General features: G+C 38.9%; 1 protein-coding gene across 6 annotated transcripts in view; it reads right to left on the reverse strand.

Moving 5' to 3' along the window:
* The window catches only part of ANKRD17 (ankyrin repeat domain 17), a 140,622-nt gene that overhangs the window by 67,362 nt on the left and 50,910 nt on the right, over window positions 1-22,350 (reverse strand). For all 6 annotated transcript variants that reach the window (XM_058181840.1, XM_058181839.1, XM_058181838.1 and 3 more), the window contains exons 3-6: window positions 22,051-22,207; window positions 13,624-13,771; window positions 8,941-9,088; window positions 226-459 (exon numbers count right to left, since the gene is read on the reverse strand). In XM_058181840.1, coding sequence (XP_058037823.1) covers window positions 226-459; window positions 8,941-9,088; window positions 13,624-13,771; window positions 22,051-22,207 — 687 coding nt within the window. The remainder of the gene's footprint in view (window positions 1-225; window positions 460-8,940; window positions 9,089-13,623; window positions 13,772-22,050; window positions 22,208-22,350) is intronic.

A 22,350-nucleotide genomic window follows, 5' to 3' on the forward strand; every position in this document is an offset into this window, starting at 1 on the left:
ACCCCAACGAAGATAAATATATGTAGAGCTAAGTATTAATCATATTTAATATTATTTAAATTAAAAATTATAAGTACAATATTATTCAATTTAAGAATTGGAAGAAAAACAGAACAAATAATCAACTTCAATTCTAATAAATAAAGTATTTAGCAGGACATGCAATTTCTTTACAAACTTCTATTGAAGAATATGATTAATTACCAATAGATTACAATATTTTACCTTTATAGCAAGCCAGTGTAAGCGCACTCTCCTTAAATTCATTGGAATGCGTATTGATTCCAGCTCCATTTTCTAATAGAACTCTGGCAACCTCGACATGTCCAGCACTCCCTGCCTCCATAAGAGGAGTGTGGCCATTTTCATTATGGTCCTCGATACTAGCACCTGATTCTAATAGGCCCTTGACAACATCTACATAGCCTCCAGCACAAGCGTAGGTGAGTGCTGTATTGCCTATTTAGAAAAAAAAATATTTATTCAGATATCCATTTATACTTCAAACATTTAAATACACATATATGTTATCTAGTACAATATAAAAAATCCTAAATTCAATTTTTGTCTCTGTCAAAGCCTTCAGCAATTGAAACAAAAAGTGGTCAATAACTGGGAACTGAGTACGTTTAGTCTAATGAACAGAAGGACTAGTGGGGATAGGATAGCAGTCTTCCAATATTTGAGGGGTTGTCACCAAGAACAGAAGGTCAACCTATTTCCCAAAGCACCTGAAGGCAGAACAAAAAGTAACAGAGTGAAACTTATCAAACAGAGAGCCAACCTAGAACTAAGTAGAACTTTCCTGACAGTTAGAACAATTAATCAGTAGCATGGCTTGCCTTCAGAAGTTATGAATGCTCCATCACTAAAGGTTTTAAGAAGTGATTGCCAGCCATTCATTCAGAATAGAACAAGGTCTCCTGTCTGAGTTGGGAGTTGAACTAAAAGACCTCTAAGATCATGTCCAACAACGTTATTCTGTAATTCTTTACTCTGGGCTCAGAATCTCACAATTCTTAGCAATAAGCTCACAATAAGCTCACAATATTTAGCTTGCATGTACAATACAAAAGGATTATTACTTCCCTTAAGTGCATTTATTTGAAAGATGTACATCCTGGGTATTTCCTTTAGAAGTTCCAAACTATGCATAACTCTTTCTCCCCTTCCTACATCAATAATCTCTGTGAAATTGTCTGAGTTAGATGAACCCAAAGCCACTTGAATCTATTTTTCCCAGTACTAGTCCAACAGCTTCATGATTAAACCACATTGGATCATCATTTGGATTACAAACGTTTGTATGAGAAGCCTTTTGATCTGCTTGGGAGCAATTTTGACAGAAAAGACAGGAAAAGGTCCCAACACTGCAGATACCATGTACACCAATCCAACTGGTCTGATTTACAAATATAAGTCATATTGATCTTAGTTTTTTATTTGAAAGTGAAACTACTCTCAATGAATATCCTTATAATAGCAAAAAATATGGGACATTGTTCTAATGGCTCCTGAGTCACATGTCAGTTTCTCGGAATATAGTAACATTATGTACCTGCCTCAGGAAATTGTCAAATGGAGTCCTTTAAAATGAGCCAATGACATCATCCAGAGAGATTTTAGCAAAGTGAGCTGACTTAAATAACTATTATAAATATGGGGACTAGGTCTTCAATGAACTTGAGGAACAAACTAAAGGAACTTCGAAGCTGCCCAGATTGTTTGATAGTAAGAGTAGCATATAAGTTTAATAAATAATTAAAAGAATATGTGTACACATGCACATATATACACACACAAATACACACAAACATATATACATATATATGTATGATTATTAAATGTATATGTATGCACACACACACCTCTTACCTAAATAATCTTTTTTTAAATTGCTGTTTTTAAAATATTGTTTTTAGAGTTACCATTATTACCAACCTTGTCTTAATCACAGTAATAAAAGGTTTATCAAAAATTTTAAAATAAAAACATTAGCATTATTGTACTATACTCTTAAAGTCCAGGTTATGATGACATTATTATAAAATGGTACCCATTTTATGCTGACAGTATCATAAAATGGTACTCATCACAAAAAGTATAATGAGACTTTTTTAAAGCCTAACCCAGAAAAACTATGTCAAGCTCACTGATGCATATGGGACAAAACTGGATGTACACTGGGGAAGAGCAGGCTGCCAGGTATATACCATATTTTTTGCTCCATAAGACACACTTTTCTTCCTCCCAAAAGTGGGTAGAAAAGTCTGTGTGTCTTATGGAGTGAATATGGGTGACAGGCAGCAGCGGTGAACAGCGGCAGCAATCTCCGCCACCTGGAACCGCTGATCAATGGTATTCTGGGAGGTGGATCCAACCAGAGATCAGCTGCTAAGAGGCGAAGGCTCCAGTGTTCCCCGGCAGAGGCAGCAGACACTGAGGAGGCAGGCTGTTTGCTGCAAGGACGCTAGCCACATGAATACCAGATGGATGCTGGGAGATATTATTTTTCTTGTTTTCCTCCTCTAAACCTAAGTGCGTCTTATGGTCAGGAGTGTCTTATGGAGCGAAAAATACAGTAGTATAGAGAACACTGTATACAAATGGTAATACAAATACCATACTTTTCAGATTATGTACTCTCCGCCCCCCAAAAGTGGGTGAAAATTGCAGTGCATTTTATAACTGAATGTTGCTGAAGCCCTACCCACCCGCTGGTCATTTTCGGCCTCCGCGCATCATACACTCCATTTTAGACCTGTTCCAGGCTGCGGGGATTGCCACAGCACATCGCCGATTGCCATGGCCACATATCGCATTTTCAGCCTCCGGGCATCATGTTTTCAGTCTCCAGACGCCCCATTTTTGGCCTCCATGTGTCACATTTTCAGCCCGTTCCAGGAGGCACCACCGCCGATCCCCGCCTCCTGGAACCGGCCAAAAATGTGATGCATAGAGGCCGAAAACACGACGCATAAAGGCAAAAAATGTGACACACAGAGGCAGTGATCAGCTGTGGCGATTCCCACAACTTGGAACAGCTGATTGGCGGTATTCCGGGAGGCCGATCCAACTGCCAATCAGCTGCTCATGCTGAATCAGGCTGCAATAACATCCTGAAGCTGATTAGGCTATTTGCTGCAAAGACGCCAACTAGATGAATACCGATGGATGCTGGTAGGCAGAGGCAGATTTTCCTCCCCAAAAACTAATGTGTGTCTTATACTACAGAGCATCTTATACTCCGAAAAATATGGTAGTATGTAGTGTAAGAAAAAAGACATACAAAGAACTCGCACAGATATATTTGTATGTTTCACTTTTGTATCTTAGATATGTCTTTCAAAATAAAATATCTTCCCAATACTTATAGGGAGGTATAAATATCCAATTGTCTTATGAGTTTGACTCAGTCAAACTGAGTAAAAAGAACCCAAGTCATACACATTAAAAAAATATAATATCTGTGACCGTGGTCTGAAGAGCATCTAACTCAACTGGAGTGATCTTAAATCCTAAGCTTTAATTCTAATTAGATTCTGGATGGAAGGCTACCACAATATCCTAAATTATATGTTAAACTAGAAAGTAAAAAAAATGAGGGAAAAGACAATAGTAGATCATTTCTATATTGTTGCCAAGAAAACTACACAACTATGTCAATGATTCCATGCCTTTTTAAAACTGATTCAGTGGGGAGCCTCTGAGCATGGTCAAAGAAACCCTGAATTAAGTTTCACCTGGACATATACTTCCTTGATAAATCACCTAATTGTTGCAAAAAAACTCTGCCAAGAAAGACCAGCTTGAAATATTCAGAACATGTTTTAAACTTGCTATTTTTAAGCAAGCCTGTTGCACTAGTCTTGTAATGAGATTTCATTTTTACTGCATACTTATTTCACTATTGGTGATTTCACTTATACCAGAAGATATTCTGAGCTCCCAGAGAAGTGGTGTAAATGTTTCAATAATTATAATAATATGGTTGCTGTTTCTGTAATTGTTTCCTCAGAGATTAAAATACCGAGTCATGACTACCAAACTTGCCAAGTACTGAAAACTGAACTCCTTTCAACTTTTAATTCAATCATTATGTGCATAAACAAGCCAGAGGGTAAAGCTGAGCTTGTTATTATAGTTAAATAATCTTCTAGAAAATCAATCCATATTACAAATAGAGACAGGTGGAGAAAAACGATGGCAACTAGCAATATTAACAAAGAAAGATAGGGTCATAGGTGATAATAAAAAGAAGCATATTGAAAAATACTAAGATGACTTCAGAAGACCATAGCACATGGGTATCAAACTCGCGGCATTATGTTGCCATCACGTGACGTTTCGCAATGTTTTTTCCCTTGGTGGAGCTTGGTTGTGACACAGCCAGCCATGGGTTGACCCCTGTGCCATACTATATACACCTATAGCTTTTTAAAGGAAGGTTGACAATACAATTAAGGTCAAAGCCAATGCCTGAGTGCTTCTAGTTCTTTCCCTCTTTGCTGCCTGTTGTCCTTGAGAATTGGTCAAAAAAAAAAAAAAAAGAGTACAAAATTAAATATTTTTCTTCAACGAAAATGAAGACGGCAATGGCCCTCCCCAAAATCTGGAAGAATTGCTTAATTAAACAACTAGTCATTATAGATTTATTAAAAAGGGGAATGCTAGCTTAGTGGTTTCTTGGTTCTGAATTATATTCTCAAGGTAACTGGAGAATAATCAGAGACTTTATCATGGATGGATGGATGGATAGATAGACATCTTTTATTTTCTATCTGGGAAAGTATTGAACTTACCGTATTTTTCAGAGTATAAGATGCACCTTTTCCCACAAAATCTGAGTGTGTCTTATACTCTGAATGTATCCCCGCCCAGCTTCTCAAATGGAGGTTTCAGACTCTGAAAAAAGCATCAGAAAAGGAGCTTCAGAAAAAAAACCCCAAATCGAGCTTCAAGGAGCTTAGAAAAAAAGCCCCAAACAGAGCTTCAGAAAAGAAGCCCCCAAACAGAGCTTCAGAGGCTTTTTTTCTGAAGTTCTGTTTTGGAGGCTTTCAGAGGCAGAAAAAAGTTTTTTCTGAAATGGAGTTTCAGAAGCAGGGAAAAAAAGCCAAAAAAAGCAAGGCACAGAGCTCACAACCAAGGAACCTGTTGCTAAAATTCACCTCTGGAAACAGCTGATTGGGAGTACTCCGGGAGGCCAATCCACCTGCTAATCAGCTTTTTTCTTAATTTCCTCCCCAAAAACTAAGGTGCGTCTTATACTCCGAAAAATACGGTATGTTCTTTTCAATTAATAGCCCTGTGAGAAGTGACTTAAATTCATGGTCATGAAAAGCTTTATGCTAGGAAATGACACAATTCTTTTTTTTATACAAGTTTTTATTGATTTTTAAATTCCCCCCTCCACACAGACACAATTCATGAACAGAGTATTGACATTATCTTATCTTATACAATTCAAAATATTCAAATATATTTTTCTTAGTTACAATCTTTGCCAAAATATTTTTTTCATAGTTTTTTATTCCTCTCCTAATATTTCCGTGCTCATTTTATTGAATCACATCTTTTTTGTGCTTCATTTTCTAATTTCTCCATTTTTATTCATATTCATTCCCATTCATTCCTTTTTTTTTAACTATTTCAATTTTTATTCTTTGAATATTTTCGGAGTTGTCTTTCCTCCATTTCCTTTCCACAGCAATCTTTTCTTTTCCTTTCATTCCTTTCCCTTCCTCCTTTCTTCGTACCTACTTTCTTCTCCTCTCCTCTCCTCCTCCTTCTCTACTTCCCTTTCCCTTCTCCTCCTCCACCCTACTTCCTCCCTATCTAACCTTCTCTCCTACACTTATTTCCCTTATCTTACCTCCTCTCCTCTTCCCTTTCTTCTTTCTCTCTCCCTCTCTCTCCCTTCCATCTCTCCTTCTTCTTATCTCTCTCCATTGCTGTATCTATTTTCACTATCTCTAATGTCCAGACTTCCCCAATTCTCTTATTTATTTCACATATTTTTGAAACCTCCTCTCCTATATTTTAAACCTTAACATTGTCTTCATCTTATTCCATTTATATCGTACGGTCAATTGATACAACTTTCCACCTCTTATTTTCTTAAAATTTCTATTCAAAATTCAATACTTATTATTTTTGTCCAACAATGTACATCATTTACTAACATTTCAATTTTATTCCCTTTTACATCTTAAATTTCAATCATCTTCATTTATAAACCATTCCATTCCAAATTTCCTCTGCTGGATTTTCCATTCTTTTATAAATTTAAAATTTGTTTCTTAATCATCAACTTTAATTTTTTCCCATTCCATGCATTGTCCAACATAAAAAAAGAAAAAAAGGAGCAAACATATCACTACTTTAATTACTTTTCTTTTATTCATTTTTCTCCTACTTCTAACCATTTTCTTTCAGTGTCTCCCAGATCCCATCTCTTAATATTTTTCTCCCTTTCTTCCCTTTTTTCATTTTCTTCTTTCTCCCTTTCTTATTTCCTCTTTTCCATTTTTCTTGGACTTTTACTCTTTTGATGTCCCCCCTCAATTTTTCTCTATTCCCTCCTCTTCTCTTTAATCTTTCACTGCTAATCCCAGTGTAATCATCTGTTTTTTTTCACTGTTTTTTTCATTTTCTTAATTTTCTTTCTCAATCTTTTCTTTTTTATTCTCCCCACCTCACCCCCGACGTGGCCAACATCGCTGCGGGACAGTGATTCCCTGGGGCTCCAGAGGAACGCCGATATCCCAGCCGTTTTGGGGTTCCTTTATGGACCATAGCTGTCTTGGAGAGACAGCGAAGAAGGGAGGCACAGATCAGTGCAAACAGGGAAGTGGCAAATTCCCTGGAGCGCCAACATTAGCCTCCAACTATGCAGCATGGGAAGACAGCCATTAGAGCTGTCACAAGCTGGGGCAGCCACACAAAAAGATTGGAGCAGGAGAGGTAATTGAACGAAGTATTCTTACCGGAAAAGTGATTTGCCAACGCATAGGTAAGAAGAAAATTTATTAAAGCCTAAAAGAAGTCTTCAATTTGAAATCAGCGGCTAAACTGGCATGTGGAAGTACAAACAGAAGAAAACAAAAGTAAAACGGAACTTTGAAATTAAAGCCCCCAAAAGGACTTTCCATCTGAATTTTAACTTGGCTTTGGAAGAGATCAAATACTAAAAGGGACAGAAAATTGAAGGAAAACATCGTTTGCTAACAAAAGAACTAAGACATGAAATAATAAACTTTGTAGATTAACAAGGGACATTTTGTTGCTGAAGCATTTGTGAATTGGAAAGAGACATCTGCTGGAGGAAAGAAAGTATCACATCATTCAGATCAACCTGGGAAAATCAGGAAGGAGTGTTGTTTTAACAGCTGTTGTGAGATTGTAAAAGAAAAAGGGGGAGTGGAACCGATAAAGAGTTAAACTGAAACAGTTTAAATATATTGGAATTGGACTCTTCCAGAAATAAAGAAGAAATGAAGAAAAGAAATATATGGACTTAAATTTGAACTTGGGTTAAGTTAAAGTAATAAATTGGAATTTAGACTATACACAACTTAAGATACATAAATTTAAAAAAGTATTTCTCCTTGTATTGAAAATATGGAGAATTGGGAGGAATTATGGCAGATGCTTTTGATGGTCCGAGAGTCTATTAATGGAAACAAACAAGCAGAATTGTGGCTTAAAAATAAAAAAAGAGAAGATGAGGAAATTGTGAGATATAATGCTGGAAAAGAAATTGGTGAGGATAATATAGATCAGACCTGGGCAAATTAAGGCCCGCGGGCCACATCCGGCCCTTTGTACGTCCCTGTCCGGCCCGCGTGAGGCCAATCATAAACACCATAAATTAAACTTTTTTTTTAACTTTTATAAATTGCACTGGTTCAATAATTGTTTTTCTTATTTAACCAATAGACCACAGTTTCACATAACCTAATATACATATTTACAGAGTGCTTTATTCTTCTGATTATCAGTACCAGCTATTCAAAATATTTAATTTAAGTATTTTACAATGAAAGAAAGTTGGTGGCCCTCTGACACAATTCAGGCTTCTCATGCGGCCCCTGATAAAAATTAATTGCCCACCCCTGATATAGATGATCATACTGGGACTGATAGTGAAAAAATAAAAATGGAGAGAGTGACGCAATTCTTTTTGTTGTCATCTTTATAGGTGGAGGTGACACAAACCAATGTAGTTTCAAATTCAAGGATCAAATAATTAGAATCTGATCCCAAAATGGTTCTTTAAAGTGTCCATGAGCATATATATAGCCCTGCCTGCAACTCCTAAGGTCAGTTGTCTTTTTCAAGGATGATCCAGCACCTGCAGCTGTGCACCTCCCAAAACACAGCTGTTCTTAGGAGTTAGGAGCTGCTCCAACTACATACTAACATCTCAATTTTTGAATTGAATCCAAAGCATTGCACAGAAACAATATACTTTTGTCAGATCACACAAATGTTCTAAATGTTAGCAAATTATAATAGCTTATATTTAAAAAATATGAAACTCTTGGCAACATTTTAAAGAATCAGACAAGATCTTTATATAATATTCACAAAGAAAACTTATTTAAGTGAATTATAAACTATCCTTGCTTAATTATATCAACATTTCAGTTGTTTTCACTTCCCTACATGTTAATCTCTGCAAAAATTCATATTTTTCCAAACTGGTATTACATAAATTTGCATACAAATTCTTCTATATATTAAGAATGCAACAGAATTCCAAGCTGTCTACATTCTCTCTACATCAGGGGTGTCAAACTCATGTCATCACAGCAGCGACACATGATGTATCAGGACTTTCCCCCCCTCGTTAAACTGGGTGTGGGCGGGGCTAGCGCATGACACATCCAGCCCATGGGCCAGAAATTTGACAGCCCTACTCTACATATTTATATTTACCTGTTGAAGATTGTGCATTGACATCAGCACCATGAGCTAGCAGCAACTTAACAATTTTGACATGGCCTCCATTAGCAGCAGCCATTAAAGGTGTTATATCTCCCTTGATACCTCTGTCTTCAACATTTGCATGCATTGCTAGGAGGACCTGTTGACATAGAAAACAAAAACTGATAATTAGTATGAAGAGAGAGTAAATCTGTTGTGTAGCTATGCGATCCTTGTTGCTTGCTCTGTCTTGTAACTTAAAATACTTCTAAGCATAATGTAGCAACACTATCATAATTATGACTGCATTTTTAATTATGCATTATTTAGCCAACATTACATAACCCAAAACATGTTCCAAGACTGTAAAAACTGCAGTTTCATGTTTTACTTCTCAGGCACAACAATACAAAACAAATAGAAATACTTTATTTGAAAACAACATATGAAATGTTATTGTTTATTCCATGATTTGACTAACTAACCTTATTATTATTATTATTATTATTATTATTATTATTATTATTATTATTATTATTATTATTATTATTATTATTTAAATTTTTAACCCTTAACTGATTCATTTCTTTTTTAGTTCTGCCAGGCAAAAATTCAGATTCTATTCAGAGTATGCCAACTCTGCTTCTTTTATGTATGCATAAGGTGGGCCATTATAAGAGTAGAAAGGGAATTACTGTATTTACTAGAAATGGAAAAAAAAATTGTCCTTAATTACTGGTTAATAGTGAGAGGCACCCTAAAAAATTGTTACGCATAGGAAGTGCCTGAGAAATGCAAAGGAAATTGGGAAAAGCATGCTGAACCTATCTTTCTCTTATCAGAATCCACTAAATCCATCCATCTCTGAAATACAGTCTCTCCTTTATCCATGGAGGTTTTCTCTTTTTTTTTGGAAAATCAGGGTCCTCCATGGATAAAAAGAGAGCTCACTGGACAAACTCACCCTCTATACCAGGAGGACACCAAGAAGAAATTTAAATCATTAAGCTGACTGAACAGGACTATGATTCCTAAACTTACTTATCTAGAAATTTCAGTGAGTCAAACTACATGGTTTTAGTTCAAATGTCATTCATCAAAACATTCCCTTTCCATTTAGAGAAAAAAGTAAATTAGCTTAAACAACTATATTTCTAGCATATAACTCAACACTGAGAACAACATACTGAATTGTTTTTTACAATAGAAAATGCATACATTTATGCTTGCTATGCCACATTTCTGAACACTCTTTTCTTCTGTGTATATGTCTGTGTGTATGTTCAATTAGGGCACCTTATTTTACAGATAACATCCCTCAATAATCATTCAATTACATTGTAGTAGATTGAAGGACAGGAGTTTAGATCTGCATGGCATCTGTTTCTTAGCCTGATCTATCAATATCATATTATATCAGCTGCATTAGTATTTTTGCAATACAAAAAGAAAATATTAGAATCTATCCTATATACATACATACATACATATCCCCTACATAGATATATAATGCATTTGTTAGGGAACACATCTCCAGGACTGGGTTCCAGATATAGATGTAAAACCTGGTGACAAGATAGGAAAGCTAGAAAGTATTTGTTGTACATGGGAAGCTTGGCAATATCTCTGTTTTATGCTGCCTAGAGTTGCTTGCTAGTGAGAAAGGCTAACTCTTAAATTGGTTTAATAAATATATAGGATTTTTAAACTTTAAAAGCTTTGTTTTTGTCTTTTTGGGTCTTTTTAAGCAAATACGACAGAAATTTCCATTTTATATGTAGGCTGCAGCAGATTGTTGTGGATATTACAACTGAAGAAAGGAGACAGAAATATCTTCTCTCCCCCACAAGGTTTCTAAAAGTGCAAGGTTTTTTCCACCTATTCACATCACCATATGTTTTTCTCAATTAAAGTTGATGTCGCAAATACAATCTGAAATTACCTATTTATTGGATTATATAGATTAAAAAGGCAGTACTCTGTAAAATGAATTATGACTATAATTAGAGTATCACCTTGGTGTAGCAAAAGCAAGGTGACTCTGCTTTTGCTACACCATTTTTAAAAAATAAAAAATGTATATAAAATTATGATTCAAAGTAGAATCATAAGAAATTTGCCTTATGCACTAGCATCATGAGAGAAGAATGTCAAATAACAGTTTAATTAGAGAACTTAGTATCATAGTAAATATACTGTATGTGCAGAACCCCAGTCACAATTTGTGACCTCAGGAGTCAAAGCTGTTATTTAATTAGTCAAGTTACCCCATCTTTTTATGTATGTAAGCACTCAAGGGAACTAAAGGTGTGTTTTTTTAAAAAAAAAATCCAGAATGTTGAAAACAAAATTTAAAATTAATACATGTAAGTGATTGACTTACAACCGTTTCTTTTAATAACCATTCAAATTACAATGGCTTCATTCTTATACTCTTTGCAGCATCCTGCAGTCCTGTGATCAAAATTTGGGTGCTTGGCAACCAGCATGTATTTATGATGATTAGAATGTCTCAGAATCACAGAATCATAATTTTTGAACTTTCCAAGGGACTGGCAACAACCCAAATCAATGGGAGAAAACAGAATTTATAACTTCCATGGGAATAACAAATGCAACATGCAATAATAATGCAAAGTCCTTCAAAATCTAGTTTATTTTGAATGAACATGTTCTGCTCTATGCTACCACACTGCACTTATCAGCATGACTCAATCAGGGAACTTTTATCTTTAGTTTTTGTTTAGCACTATGTGAAAATTGGAATTTCCAGTTTACTATTAAAACACAAAACATTTAATTTCAAACCCTATTTGTTCAAGCCCCATATGCTCCATTACTGAGACTTGAGGCTGGGAGAGATCAGGCCTGGAATGACTTCGAATCGGCTTCAGCTAATGATTAGTAGAATTTGGTTAATGACAGCAATAGGGAATACCTGGATTGCAGCTGCTAAGTAATGTGCTTTACAACCACCTTGCTTCTTGATGGAAATTCTGGTTAGCAATGAAAATTCTGGCCCCAATTGTGATTGTAAGTACTACTATAGATTAAATCTTCATGTGCATCTTTTACCACAGAAAAAGACTGAAAGCATATTCTCTGTTACTTGGACTTGTCTCATAGATCTTTCTGGAATATAGAATCCAGTCATTTCCAAGCTGACTTACTGACAGTCAAGAATTGAAGTAATTGTTCAGAGCATAAAGAAGATGTAGAAGCAACAGTGATGCAGGAGCTATAAAATGCTTTATATCTGTCACTATATAGAAACAGGTCATAGTTGTGCTTAGCTTCAGAATTCATGTCCATCTTCAGTTACAAAAAAACAAAAGTTTCATAGAAGTTGAGCTCCTGATAAGTGCTTTTATTTATATCACTTTTTCATGTTTAATGTGCATTGGCTGTAGTGTACAATATTTAGAGATATGTCATAATGCATTTAATAAAGTAACTAACTCAATAATTCAATACAAAGTTTTCCTAAGTTTGAAAATGTTGGAAAGCATGTACATACTGCTCAAGCATTTATGAAGCAAAAGCTAGATAGATGCTCTGTCTACCATAGAGAATTTTGTGACTTCCAGCCAATATACTTTTGCATGCTCTTTTCTGAGGCAGTTGTTACACCCTAGCATTTAATGAAAAACCACTAGGGCCTACCTTCTTCCCATTACCCCAATAACTAGCTATGACTTGCAGAGGAAGAATGCAAGCATTGCTGGAAATCATAAGCCACACCATCATACATTTGCAGGCGAAGACCCCAAGATGCTTTTTCAAAAGGCAATTGGGCTTCATTTTTCTTTGAGATGTTCTGCTTCTCATCAAAGAAGCTGCTTCTGTTCTGACTGAATGGTGGCAAGTGGAACAATTTATATTTCTTGAATATAAATATATATTTTTTTATATTCAGAGGGAATATATTCCTTTGTTAGCACTGTCTCTGAGAGGTTGAGACCACTTGGAAGTTTATCTGTGCCCTCAGGGTCACCTGAAGAGTGTAAATAGGAGTGAACCCCTATTTACTTCAGCAGTTATTGGAACTGCTGAAAGGACTGTATTGTAAACAGGAGATAGATGGCATCATAACCCAGGCCCTCTGTTGAGGGCCTATTTAATTTTAATGTAGATGGCCTCTTTGACCACTCTTTCAAACTACTGGTTGTCTCTGTCCAGACCACATTCTGGACAGAGTTTACATTTGCACAAAAATTAAAACAATGCTAAGACGGGAAGATGATTTTAGACAAGGGACATGAAACACTGTTGAAATCTCTCTATGTAGCAATCCTTCCTTCTAATACAAAAAAACAGGCTTAGAATTGTCTCTTCCAATGCATATAGTTTACAGGGTTAATGGCAAATTTCTGTTGCATATAGTTTAAGAGAACAAAATTGTACCCAAAGCACTCCTACTGATTAATTGCTTAATTCAATGAAATTTGGAATGGAAAGAAAATTACCTTTCCCCTTGATATCTTTAAAATCTCGTCTGGCTAATTTCCCTCTATCAAATTTTGCTACAGAAATTTGATAGAGGGCAGAAGATCTACCAAAGTCTCAGCTTGAACCAGTCCACATGACAATGGATTTGATCCAAAGTAAATATTAACAAACTGAATTGTATGTCGTGTTCAGAATGTGTTATAAATAAAAGGTCTAATTTCTCTATTACAACGTAAAAAGACACACCTGAGCAAGTTCATAATATCCAGCTGAACAGGCTAAACAAAGGAGACTTTCTCCTTCTTCAGTGTGCTCGTTCACACTCCGTCCTTCAATAAGCAACTTCCGCACAGCATTTACGTCTCCTTCTGAACAAGCTTCAGCCAAACTGCGGCTACCGAGACACAGATGAAGTTATTTGTAGCATGAATATATTAATATTTCACAGAGATACTATATTACCATAGAATATAGACTTCAACATGTCATGAATATATAGTGAAACATATTATGATTACTGGAAATGAACAATTATGAAGCTGCAGTGTGAAAAAGTCCAAATTATAGCCCACCATTTATTAAGAGAATTGGCTTCTTACTTTTAAATATTCTGAGAATGAAATTTTCATTCAAAGTATTCTGAGCACTTTGGAAGTGCTCTAATCTGAACAAAGCTACTACTTCAAGATCAACATAGTTCAGTAATATGAAAAATATCGCATTCTGTGCTTCAGGGGGATGTGCAATTTTATATTTGAAACATTTCAAAATATCTTCCATGCCCTATTCACCAATAATTTACAGGCAGCAAGTAGCTATCTAAAAGTAATCTCTCCATCCTTCCAAACATCCTCTCAACTGGAAATTAAGTAGTGCTTAGTTTGTTATCTTTCCAAATTTAGATGAATCTGTTTTAGGTCATTATTTTTTAAAAATTTAATGTAGGAGTTGTCAAATTTTGTAGCATCATGACCTTGTGTGACAATTTGTGCAACTTCTATGAATGAAACTAAAGTTTTCACTGAATTATAGCTGGTCAAAATATAAATTTACTTTAAATTATTAAGTTTTAATCTATATATTAAAATATATATGTTATATATATAATATATATATTCTGGAGGGGCGCGGAGTGGTATGGAGTGGCGCCCATTGGAAAGGGCTCGGCCGGACTGCGGTTTTACTGCTTGACTGTTTGCCGTTTTGTCATCATCATTGTACCATCGGTAACATCTGGATCGTTGGGTCGCGCTATGGCCGCGCTATGACCGTACTTGTCATCAATGGCGGGCGGCTGGACGGTTTGCCGCATTATTTCTAGCGGCACTGTTACCACCGGTGTTGGACATGGACAGCTTTGGCAGGCGGAACTTCGACTTTAGCTGACAGGCGGCATTATGGGCAGAATCCATCAGCCCAACTTCCATCTTCTATTCCATCTGACTGCTGGCCATTCGGCCGTGGCTTGTGACTGTCCTGGTTCTGCCCGCCGGCTGCGATACCATCTAGCGACCAGGGAATTCCTTTTTCCCCGCTGTTATTTATAACTCTATGCATGAAATATACGTCTGCTGAACTTCTTCGACTGCGAGGTTCCCCCGCCTCGCAGGAATGGCCCTCTGGGTTATCGAGGGCCTGCCTTAACGAGGGGTCTTGGGACCCGGAGAGGTGGCATGCGAGGAAGAAGAATTTATGGGGTTTTGTACATAGGTTTTTTAAAAAGGGTTTTTTAAAGGGGGGAGGGAAGTGACGGGTGGGGGGAAGAACCTGTCGGGGAGGGTAGGTCCAGTCCCAGGATTTGTTCACGGCGTTATTTTACCTGGTCCGAGGGAGGGGGGTGAGGGGTACATTCCAGATGTGGAAGTTGGTTCCATCTGTACGGTAAGTGGGAGGGGCAGATATGGCGGAAGCAAGGGGCCGTATCATTTTTTGGGAGCACGTGTTCGCTGTTTAAAAGCGATCACGTGCTCCGGCCCCCCAGTCTTTCCCCGTTCCCCGGAAGGTCAGGATCCTCAGAGCCCGGGCCTCCGGTTGATGTTGTGTAATGCCCGGTCCGTGGTTAATAAGGCCCCCCTGATTTGTGATCTTATTCAGGGGGAGTCCACGGACTTTATGGGCATTACGGAGACCTGGCTGGGCACAGAAGGGGGGGGGTGCCCCTAGTTGAACTGTGCCCTCCAGGTTTCCAAGCATTCCATCAACCGAGGGCCCAGGGTAGGGGTGGAGGGGTGGCGGTTGTAATGAAAGAGGGTCTGGAGCCGAGAGAGACCACTGTTCCTCAGATAGCCGGCTGTGAATCCCTTCTTGTGAAGTGGGGCCATAAGAATCAGATGGGTCTGTTGATCGCGTACCTGGCTCTTTGCTACGTGACTACAACCCTGCCTGAGCTGCTGGAGGTGCTTGCCGGGGTGGCTGTTGAGATCCCCAGACTTTTGGTCATGGGTGATTTCAACTTGCCATCGGCCGGCTTGTCGTCAACAGTGGTTCAGGAGTTCCAGGCTTCCATGACGGCCTTGGACCTGATTCAAGTAACTGATGGCCCTACACACACGGGGGGATCCGCACTGGACTTGATTTATATCTCTGGACGGTGGTTTAATGATCTGGTATTAAGAGATTTAGTGATGATACCGGTGTCATGGTCAGATCTCCTCTGCCTAGACTTTCAGACCGCTACCCACCACCGCAGGGAGACGGAACCAATGCGTTGGTTCCGTCCCAGGCGCCTGATGGACCCCGAGAGGTTCCAGACGGAGCTTGGGCTGTTCCCTGAGGATCTTGCCCACGGCACGACCGAAGAACTAGTGGCGGCCTGGGAACAGGCCGCGGCTGGGGCTTTGGACCGTGTCGTGCCTTTGCGGCCTCTGACCCGGCGCAGATCTCAATTAGCTCCTTGGTTCTCTGAGGAGCTGAGAGAGATGAAACGCCGGAGAAGACGCCTAGAGAGTGCCTGGAGGTCCAGCCGTTCCGAAGCTGATCGGACACTAGTTAGGTCTTTTTCAAAGACCTACCTAGTGGCACTGAGGGTGGCGAAGCGTTCCTACGCTTCCTCCCTCATTGCGTCGGCAGATAACCGCCCGGCCGCCCTGTTTCGGGTGACCCGTTCCCTCCTACACCAGGGGGGACGGGATGACCCCTTACAGGGACGTGCCGAGGAGTTTAGCGGTTATCTATACGATAAAATCGCTCAGCTCCGGGATAGCTTGGACCAAGATTGCGATGATCCGGATGAGATGACTGAGGCGCGTCTTGTTGATGTTGTTTGGGATGAGTTTGATTCTGTGGCTCTCGAGGACGTGGACAGGTTGCTGGGGAGGCTGCATGCCACTACATGTTTACTGGACCCGTGCCCCTCCTGGCTGGTGCTGGCCACTCAGGAGGTGACACGAGGCTGGCTCCGGGGAATTATAAATGCTTCTCTGATGGAGGGGATCTTTCCCGCCGCCTTGAAAGAGGCGGTGGTGAGACCCCTCCTCAAGAAGCCTTCCCTGGACCCAGCTCTTTTGGGTAATTACCGTCCAGTCTCCAACCTTCGCTTTGTGGCGAAGGTTGTAGAGAGTGTGGTGGCATGGCAGTTCCCCCAGTACCTGGAGGAAGCTGTCTATCTAGACCCGTTCCAGTCCGGTTTCCGGTCCGGGTATAGCACGGAGACAGCTTTGGTCGCGTTGGTGGATAACCTCTGGAGGGCCAGGGATAGGGGTTGCTCCTCTGCCTGGTCCTGTTAGATCTCTCATCGGCTTTTGATACCATCGACCATGGTATCCTGCTGCGCCGGTTGGAGGGGTTGGGAATGGGAGGCACCGTTTATCGGTGGTTCTCCTCCTACCTCTCCGACCGGTCGCAGACGGTGTTGACGGGGGGCAGAGATTGGACGCGAGGCGCCTCACTTGTGGGGTGCCTCAGGGGTCGATTCTCTCGCCTCTCCTGTTCAATATCTACATGAAGCTGTTGGGCGAGGTCATCAGTGGCTTTGGGGTGAGTTATCAACTGTACGCTGATGATACTCAGCTGTACTTTTCCACCCCGGGCCACCCCAACGAAGCTGTCGAAGTGCTGTCCCATTGCCTGGAAGCCGTATGGGTCTGGATGGGGAGAAACAGACTCAGACTCAATCCATCCAAGACGGAGTGGCTGTGGATGCCAGCATCCCGGTACAGTCAGCTGCAACTGCGGCTGACTGTTGGGGGCGAGTCATTGGCCCCAATGGAAAGGGTGCGCAACTTGGGCGTTCTCTTGGATGGACGGCTGTCGTTTGAAGATCACTTGGCGGCCGTCTCCAGGAGAGCTTTTTACCAGGTTCGCCTGGTCCGCCAGTTGCGCCCCTTTCTTGACCGGGATGCCTTATGCACGGTCACTCATGCTCTCGTCACTTCTCGTCTGGATTATTGCAATGCTCTCTACATGGGGCTACCCCTAAAGTGCACTCGGAGACTCCAGCTAGTCCAGAATGCAGCTGCGTGGGTGATTGAGGGAGTACCACATTGCTCCCGAGTAACACCACTCCTGCGCAGTTTGCACTGGCTACCTGTGGTCTTCCGGGTGCGCTTCAAGGTTTTGGTTACCACCTTTAAAGCGCTCCATGGCTTAGGGCCCGGGTACTTACGGGACCGCCTGCTGTTACCACATGCCTCCCACTGACCCGTGCGCTCTCACAAAGAGGGTCTTCTCAGGGTGCCATCCGCCAAGCAGTGTTGGCTGGCGGCTCCCAGGGGAAGGGCCTTCTCTGTGGGAGCACCTACTCTCTGGAACGAACTTCCCCCTGGTTTACGCCAATTGCCTGACCTTCGGACCTTTCGCCGGGAACTGAAAACTTATTTATTTATCCAAGCGGGACTGGCCTGATTTTTAAATTTTTAAATTTTAAGATTTTTTAATTTTTAATATTTTATTGGGTATTTTATATGGTCAATTGGACGGTTTTAATTTCGGCCTTTATTGAATAAGTTTTTTAATTGTTATTTTAGTGTGTATATTAATTGTTTTAATGTAGGCTGTACACCGCCCTGAGTCCTTTGGGAGAAGGGCAGTATAAAAGTTTAATTAAATAAATAAATAATAAATAAATATATTAAAGCTAGGGAATTCGCTAACTTTGCAGTATCACAATTGCCTATTCCAGACTTATGCAGGCATAGCAAAGGGAGAAGTATTGAGAATGGATTTTGTAAACACTTCCACTTTCTATATAAGCCTAACAATTTTTTAAAAGCCAGATGCTCCCAGTTCAGAGGTGGGTTGCTCCCAGTTCGCCCAAGTTCGGGCGAACTGATAGCGGTGGTGGAGGGAAGCCTGCCCATACGTTATCAAAAATGCATAGATGCGCCGTGCACCCGCAAAGCTACCAATATTCAGAATATTTTTATGTAAAGATTTTTTTGAGGAAGACAAACTTGTACAATTGCCAAAAAACAGAATCTATGTGGTAATTCTCTGAAATAATCCTTTTCAATGTAGCATTCTAATTTTTGCATTTCCTAATTTTGGAGGTACATCAAACATCCTCAATGAGCTAGTTTTGTAGGCTTAACGTGAAAATGAGAAAATATGAGAGCTTGTGATGCAACATCCTATAACCAAAGTAGCAAATTACTATAAATCATATAAAGACTGATTAAGCAAAACTAACCTTTATGTAATATGAAGTCAAAGACTTTATAACAATACTGTGATATCTGTCAAAATTTTACTGAACTTTTTTACAGACATTTTAGTATCTTTAGTATATATAGTACCTTTTAGTTTATAATGACAATTATATACACAAAAGATATGAAACAAATGTGAATTTTTTTTTCCAAAAGTAATGTGTTTACTGGATTTATATATTTATAAAGTTTATTGACTGCCCATCTTATCACAGCAGTTACATAGTGTGAATGAAATCTTGACTTATTTTCTGATCATAAAATGATATCATATACAGGGAATCAAAAAGGAAAAACCAAGATGAGCTCTGAAGACACATCAGTGAAATTTATGCATATTCACAAAAATGGATGAAATAATGTTTGTCTCACTAATTATGTGAACAATATTGTTAATTATTCATAGTTATTCTGTCTGTACCTTTTGTATTTTATTTTCTTATAATCCTTCTTTCTTCCAACCAGATCTATTTAAATATTTATTAATGTAAACAAATGACTTGCAGCCAATCCATAAAATGTAGGCATGTTTATGTATTTAATGTGCCATTCATAACATAACATAATAACAGAGTGGGACCTTGGAGGTCTTCTAGTCCAACCCCCTGCCCAGGCAGGAAACTCTACATCATTTCAGACAAATGGCTATCCAACATTTTCTTAAACATTTCCAGTGTTGAAGCATTCACAACTTCTGCAGGCAAGTTGTTCCACTTATTGATTGTTCTGTCAGGAAATTTCTCCTCAGTTCTAAGTTGCTTCTCTCCTTGATTAGTTTCCACCCATTGCTTCTTGTTCTACCCTCAGGTGCTTTGGAGAATAGTTTGACTCCCTCTTCTTTGTGGCAAACTCTGAGATATTGGAACACTGCTATCATGTCTCCCCTAGTTCTTCTTTTCATTAAAGTAGACATACCCAGTTCCTGCAACCGTTCTTCATATGTTTTAGCCTCCATTCCCTTAATCATCATTGTTGCTCTTCTCTGCACTCTTTCTAGAATCTCAACATCTTTTTTACATTGTGGCGACCAAAACCGAATGCAATATTCCAAGTGTGGCCTTACCAAGGCATTATAAAGTGGTATTAACATTTCACGTGATCTTGATTTTATCCTTCTGTTTATTCAGCCCAGAACTGTGTTGGCTTTTTTGGCAGCTGCTGCATGCACACTGCTGGCTCATATCTAAATGTTTGTCCACTAAGACTCCAAGATCCCTCTCACAGTTACTACTATTGAGCAAGGTACCACATATACAGTACCTGTGCATTTTGGTTTTTTTTGCCTAAATGTAGAACCTTACTTTTTTCATTGTTGAATTTCATTTTGTTAGTTAGCGCCCAATGTTCAAGTCTGTCAAGATCCTTCTGTATCTTGAGCCTATCTCCTGGAGTGTTGGCTATTCCTGCCAACTTGGTGTCATCTGCAAATGATGAGTTGCCCATCTATCCCCTTGTCCAAGTCATCGATGAAGATGTTGAAGAGTACTGGGCCTAAAACAGAGCCTTGGTGTACTCCACTGCATACTTCCCTCCATGTGGATATAGTTCCATTGAGGACTATACGTTGAGTGCAGTTGATCAGCCAGTTACGAATCCATCTGGTGGTGGTGCTGTCTAACCCACATTTTTCTACTTTATCTAGTAGTAGGTTATGGTCTACTTTATCAAATGCTTTGCTGAAGTCCAAGTAAATTATATCGATAGCATTCAATTTATTTGTTCTTTAGAAAATCGTTGCTTTCCAACAGAGGTAAATTTACTACAGTAAATTTGAGTGACATTCAGCCTACTAATGATTAGGAGTAAGCCCTAGATTGTCAATACTTTGCTACCCACTAGTAACAAAACCTTACTCTGCTGCCTCTCACTCAAGTCATGGTTTGATTTTGTACAGGAGGCTCTTGCTTGTGAAAATATCAGCATGTGTATGCATTTAGGTAAGGACAAAGAGTCCTCGCTGAATGACTATTTGTTCAGCAACCATTCAAAGTTACAAAGGTACTGGATAAGGGTGACTTATGATAGATCCTCACAGTTGCAGCTATTGCAACATCCCCACAGTCAACACAATTTAGGCACTTAGTAACTGGCTTGAAATTATATTGCACCAGCCCAGAGTCACATGATTGTTATTTGCAAACTTCATTGCTAAATTCCAACAAGCAAAGTTAATTGAGAAGAAGGCAGAAGGTCACAAATGATTACATAATTATGGGATCTGCAATTATGCAGAATTCTGCCAACAACAGCAACTGGACCTGCCACAACTATCATAATCACATGTGTTTTGTGACCATGTTGCTTAGTGATAGTGTTGCCAGTCCCGATTACAATTGTTAAGTGAGCACAATCTATATTTATATACTCATACATAATTTAATTTTAAACTTAGGAATCAATCAAAATGTGAGGGGATAGGGATCACTCAATGTACCATGTGTAGGATTGACACTTAACCTAGTTTGCCCTAAATTTTGTGGACTCATCCTTCTATAAATTGAAGCCCTGTAGAATCTGTAGCAGTCCTTGATTCACCGAAAGTGCATATTTTATACCAGAGCAGTATTTAACCTAAGGATTGAAATCTTGCAAAATTAAATTTGAAACAACACAGTCAGTCCCAAAATTATACTAAAATCTTTATACAAAAATTACAAAAATAGCAGGCACATTTTTGTCATGTGAAAAACGCCTGCTGTGGTTTTGCCATGCACCACAATATGCAACTTCATATATAGAAAAATTGGTTAAGGAAGAGTTCATGAACTGAATTCTTTAAGCTTATAATTTTGACTACAAATTCAGTTGCTAGTGATGATCTTCCTCACTCTATGTTGACACTTTCAGATGATCACACAAATATTCCCTGCACTGAATTTCCTGCATAGAAGAGACAGAACTGAATAATCCCGTCTAAGCTAATGATCTGTAGTACATAACAATTTAAAGAAGAAATATTTTCTGAAATCTGTATATATGTATAATTGATCTTTACAGTAGAAATATAAGAAACAAGATAAATATTTACTTGTCCATCTGCCCTGAGTTTGCTGTGCTTTCAGCTCTCATTCGGGTAAGTGCAGCAGCAGCTTCATCCAATGCGCAGCTGACTGAAGAAGTTAGTCTGCGAAGCACCTCAGGATCTGCAAAGGCTTTACCATCAGCTGTGGATAACTTACCTATTCCTTTTGGTTTAGATAACAGATCAGATGTTTTATACCCAGAAAGAGAAAAATAAACACAATTAACAAAATACCATTCACACTACTAATAGCATAATTCTTAGGCAAGCACAGATAAAATGGTAACAGACTTGGAGAAGAGGCAA

The sequence above is a fragment of the Ahaetulla prasina genome, chromosome 4, assembly GCF_028640845.1.
Source record: "Ahaetulla prasina isolate Xishuangbanna chromosome 4, ASM2864084v1, whole genome shotgun sequence".
Classification (NCBI taxonomy): Eukaryota; Metazoa; Chordata; class Lepidosauria; order Squamata; family Colubridae; genus Ahaetulla; species Ahaetulla prasina.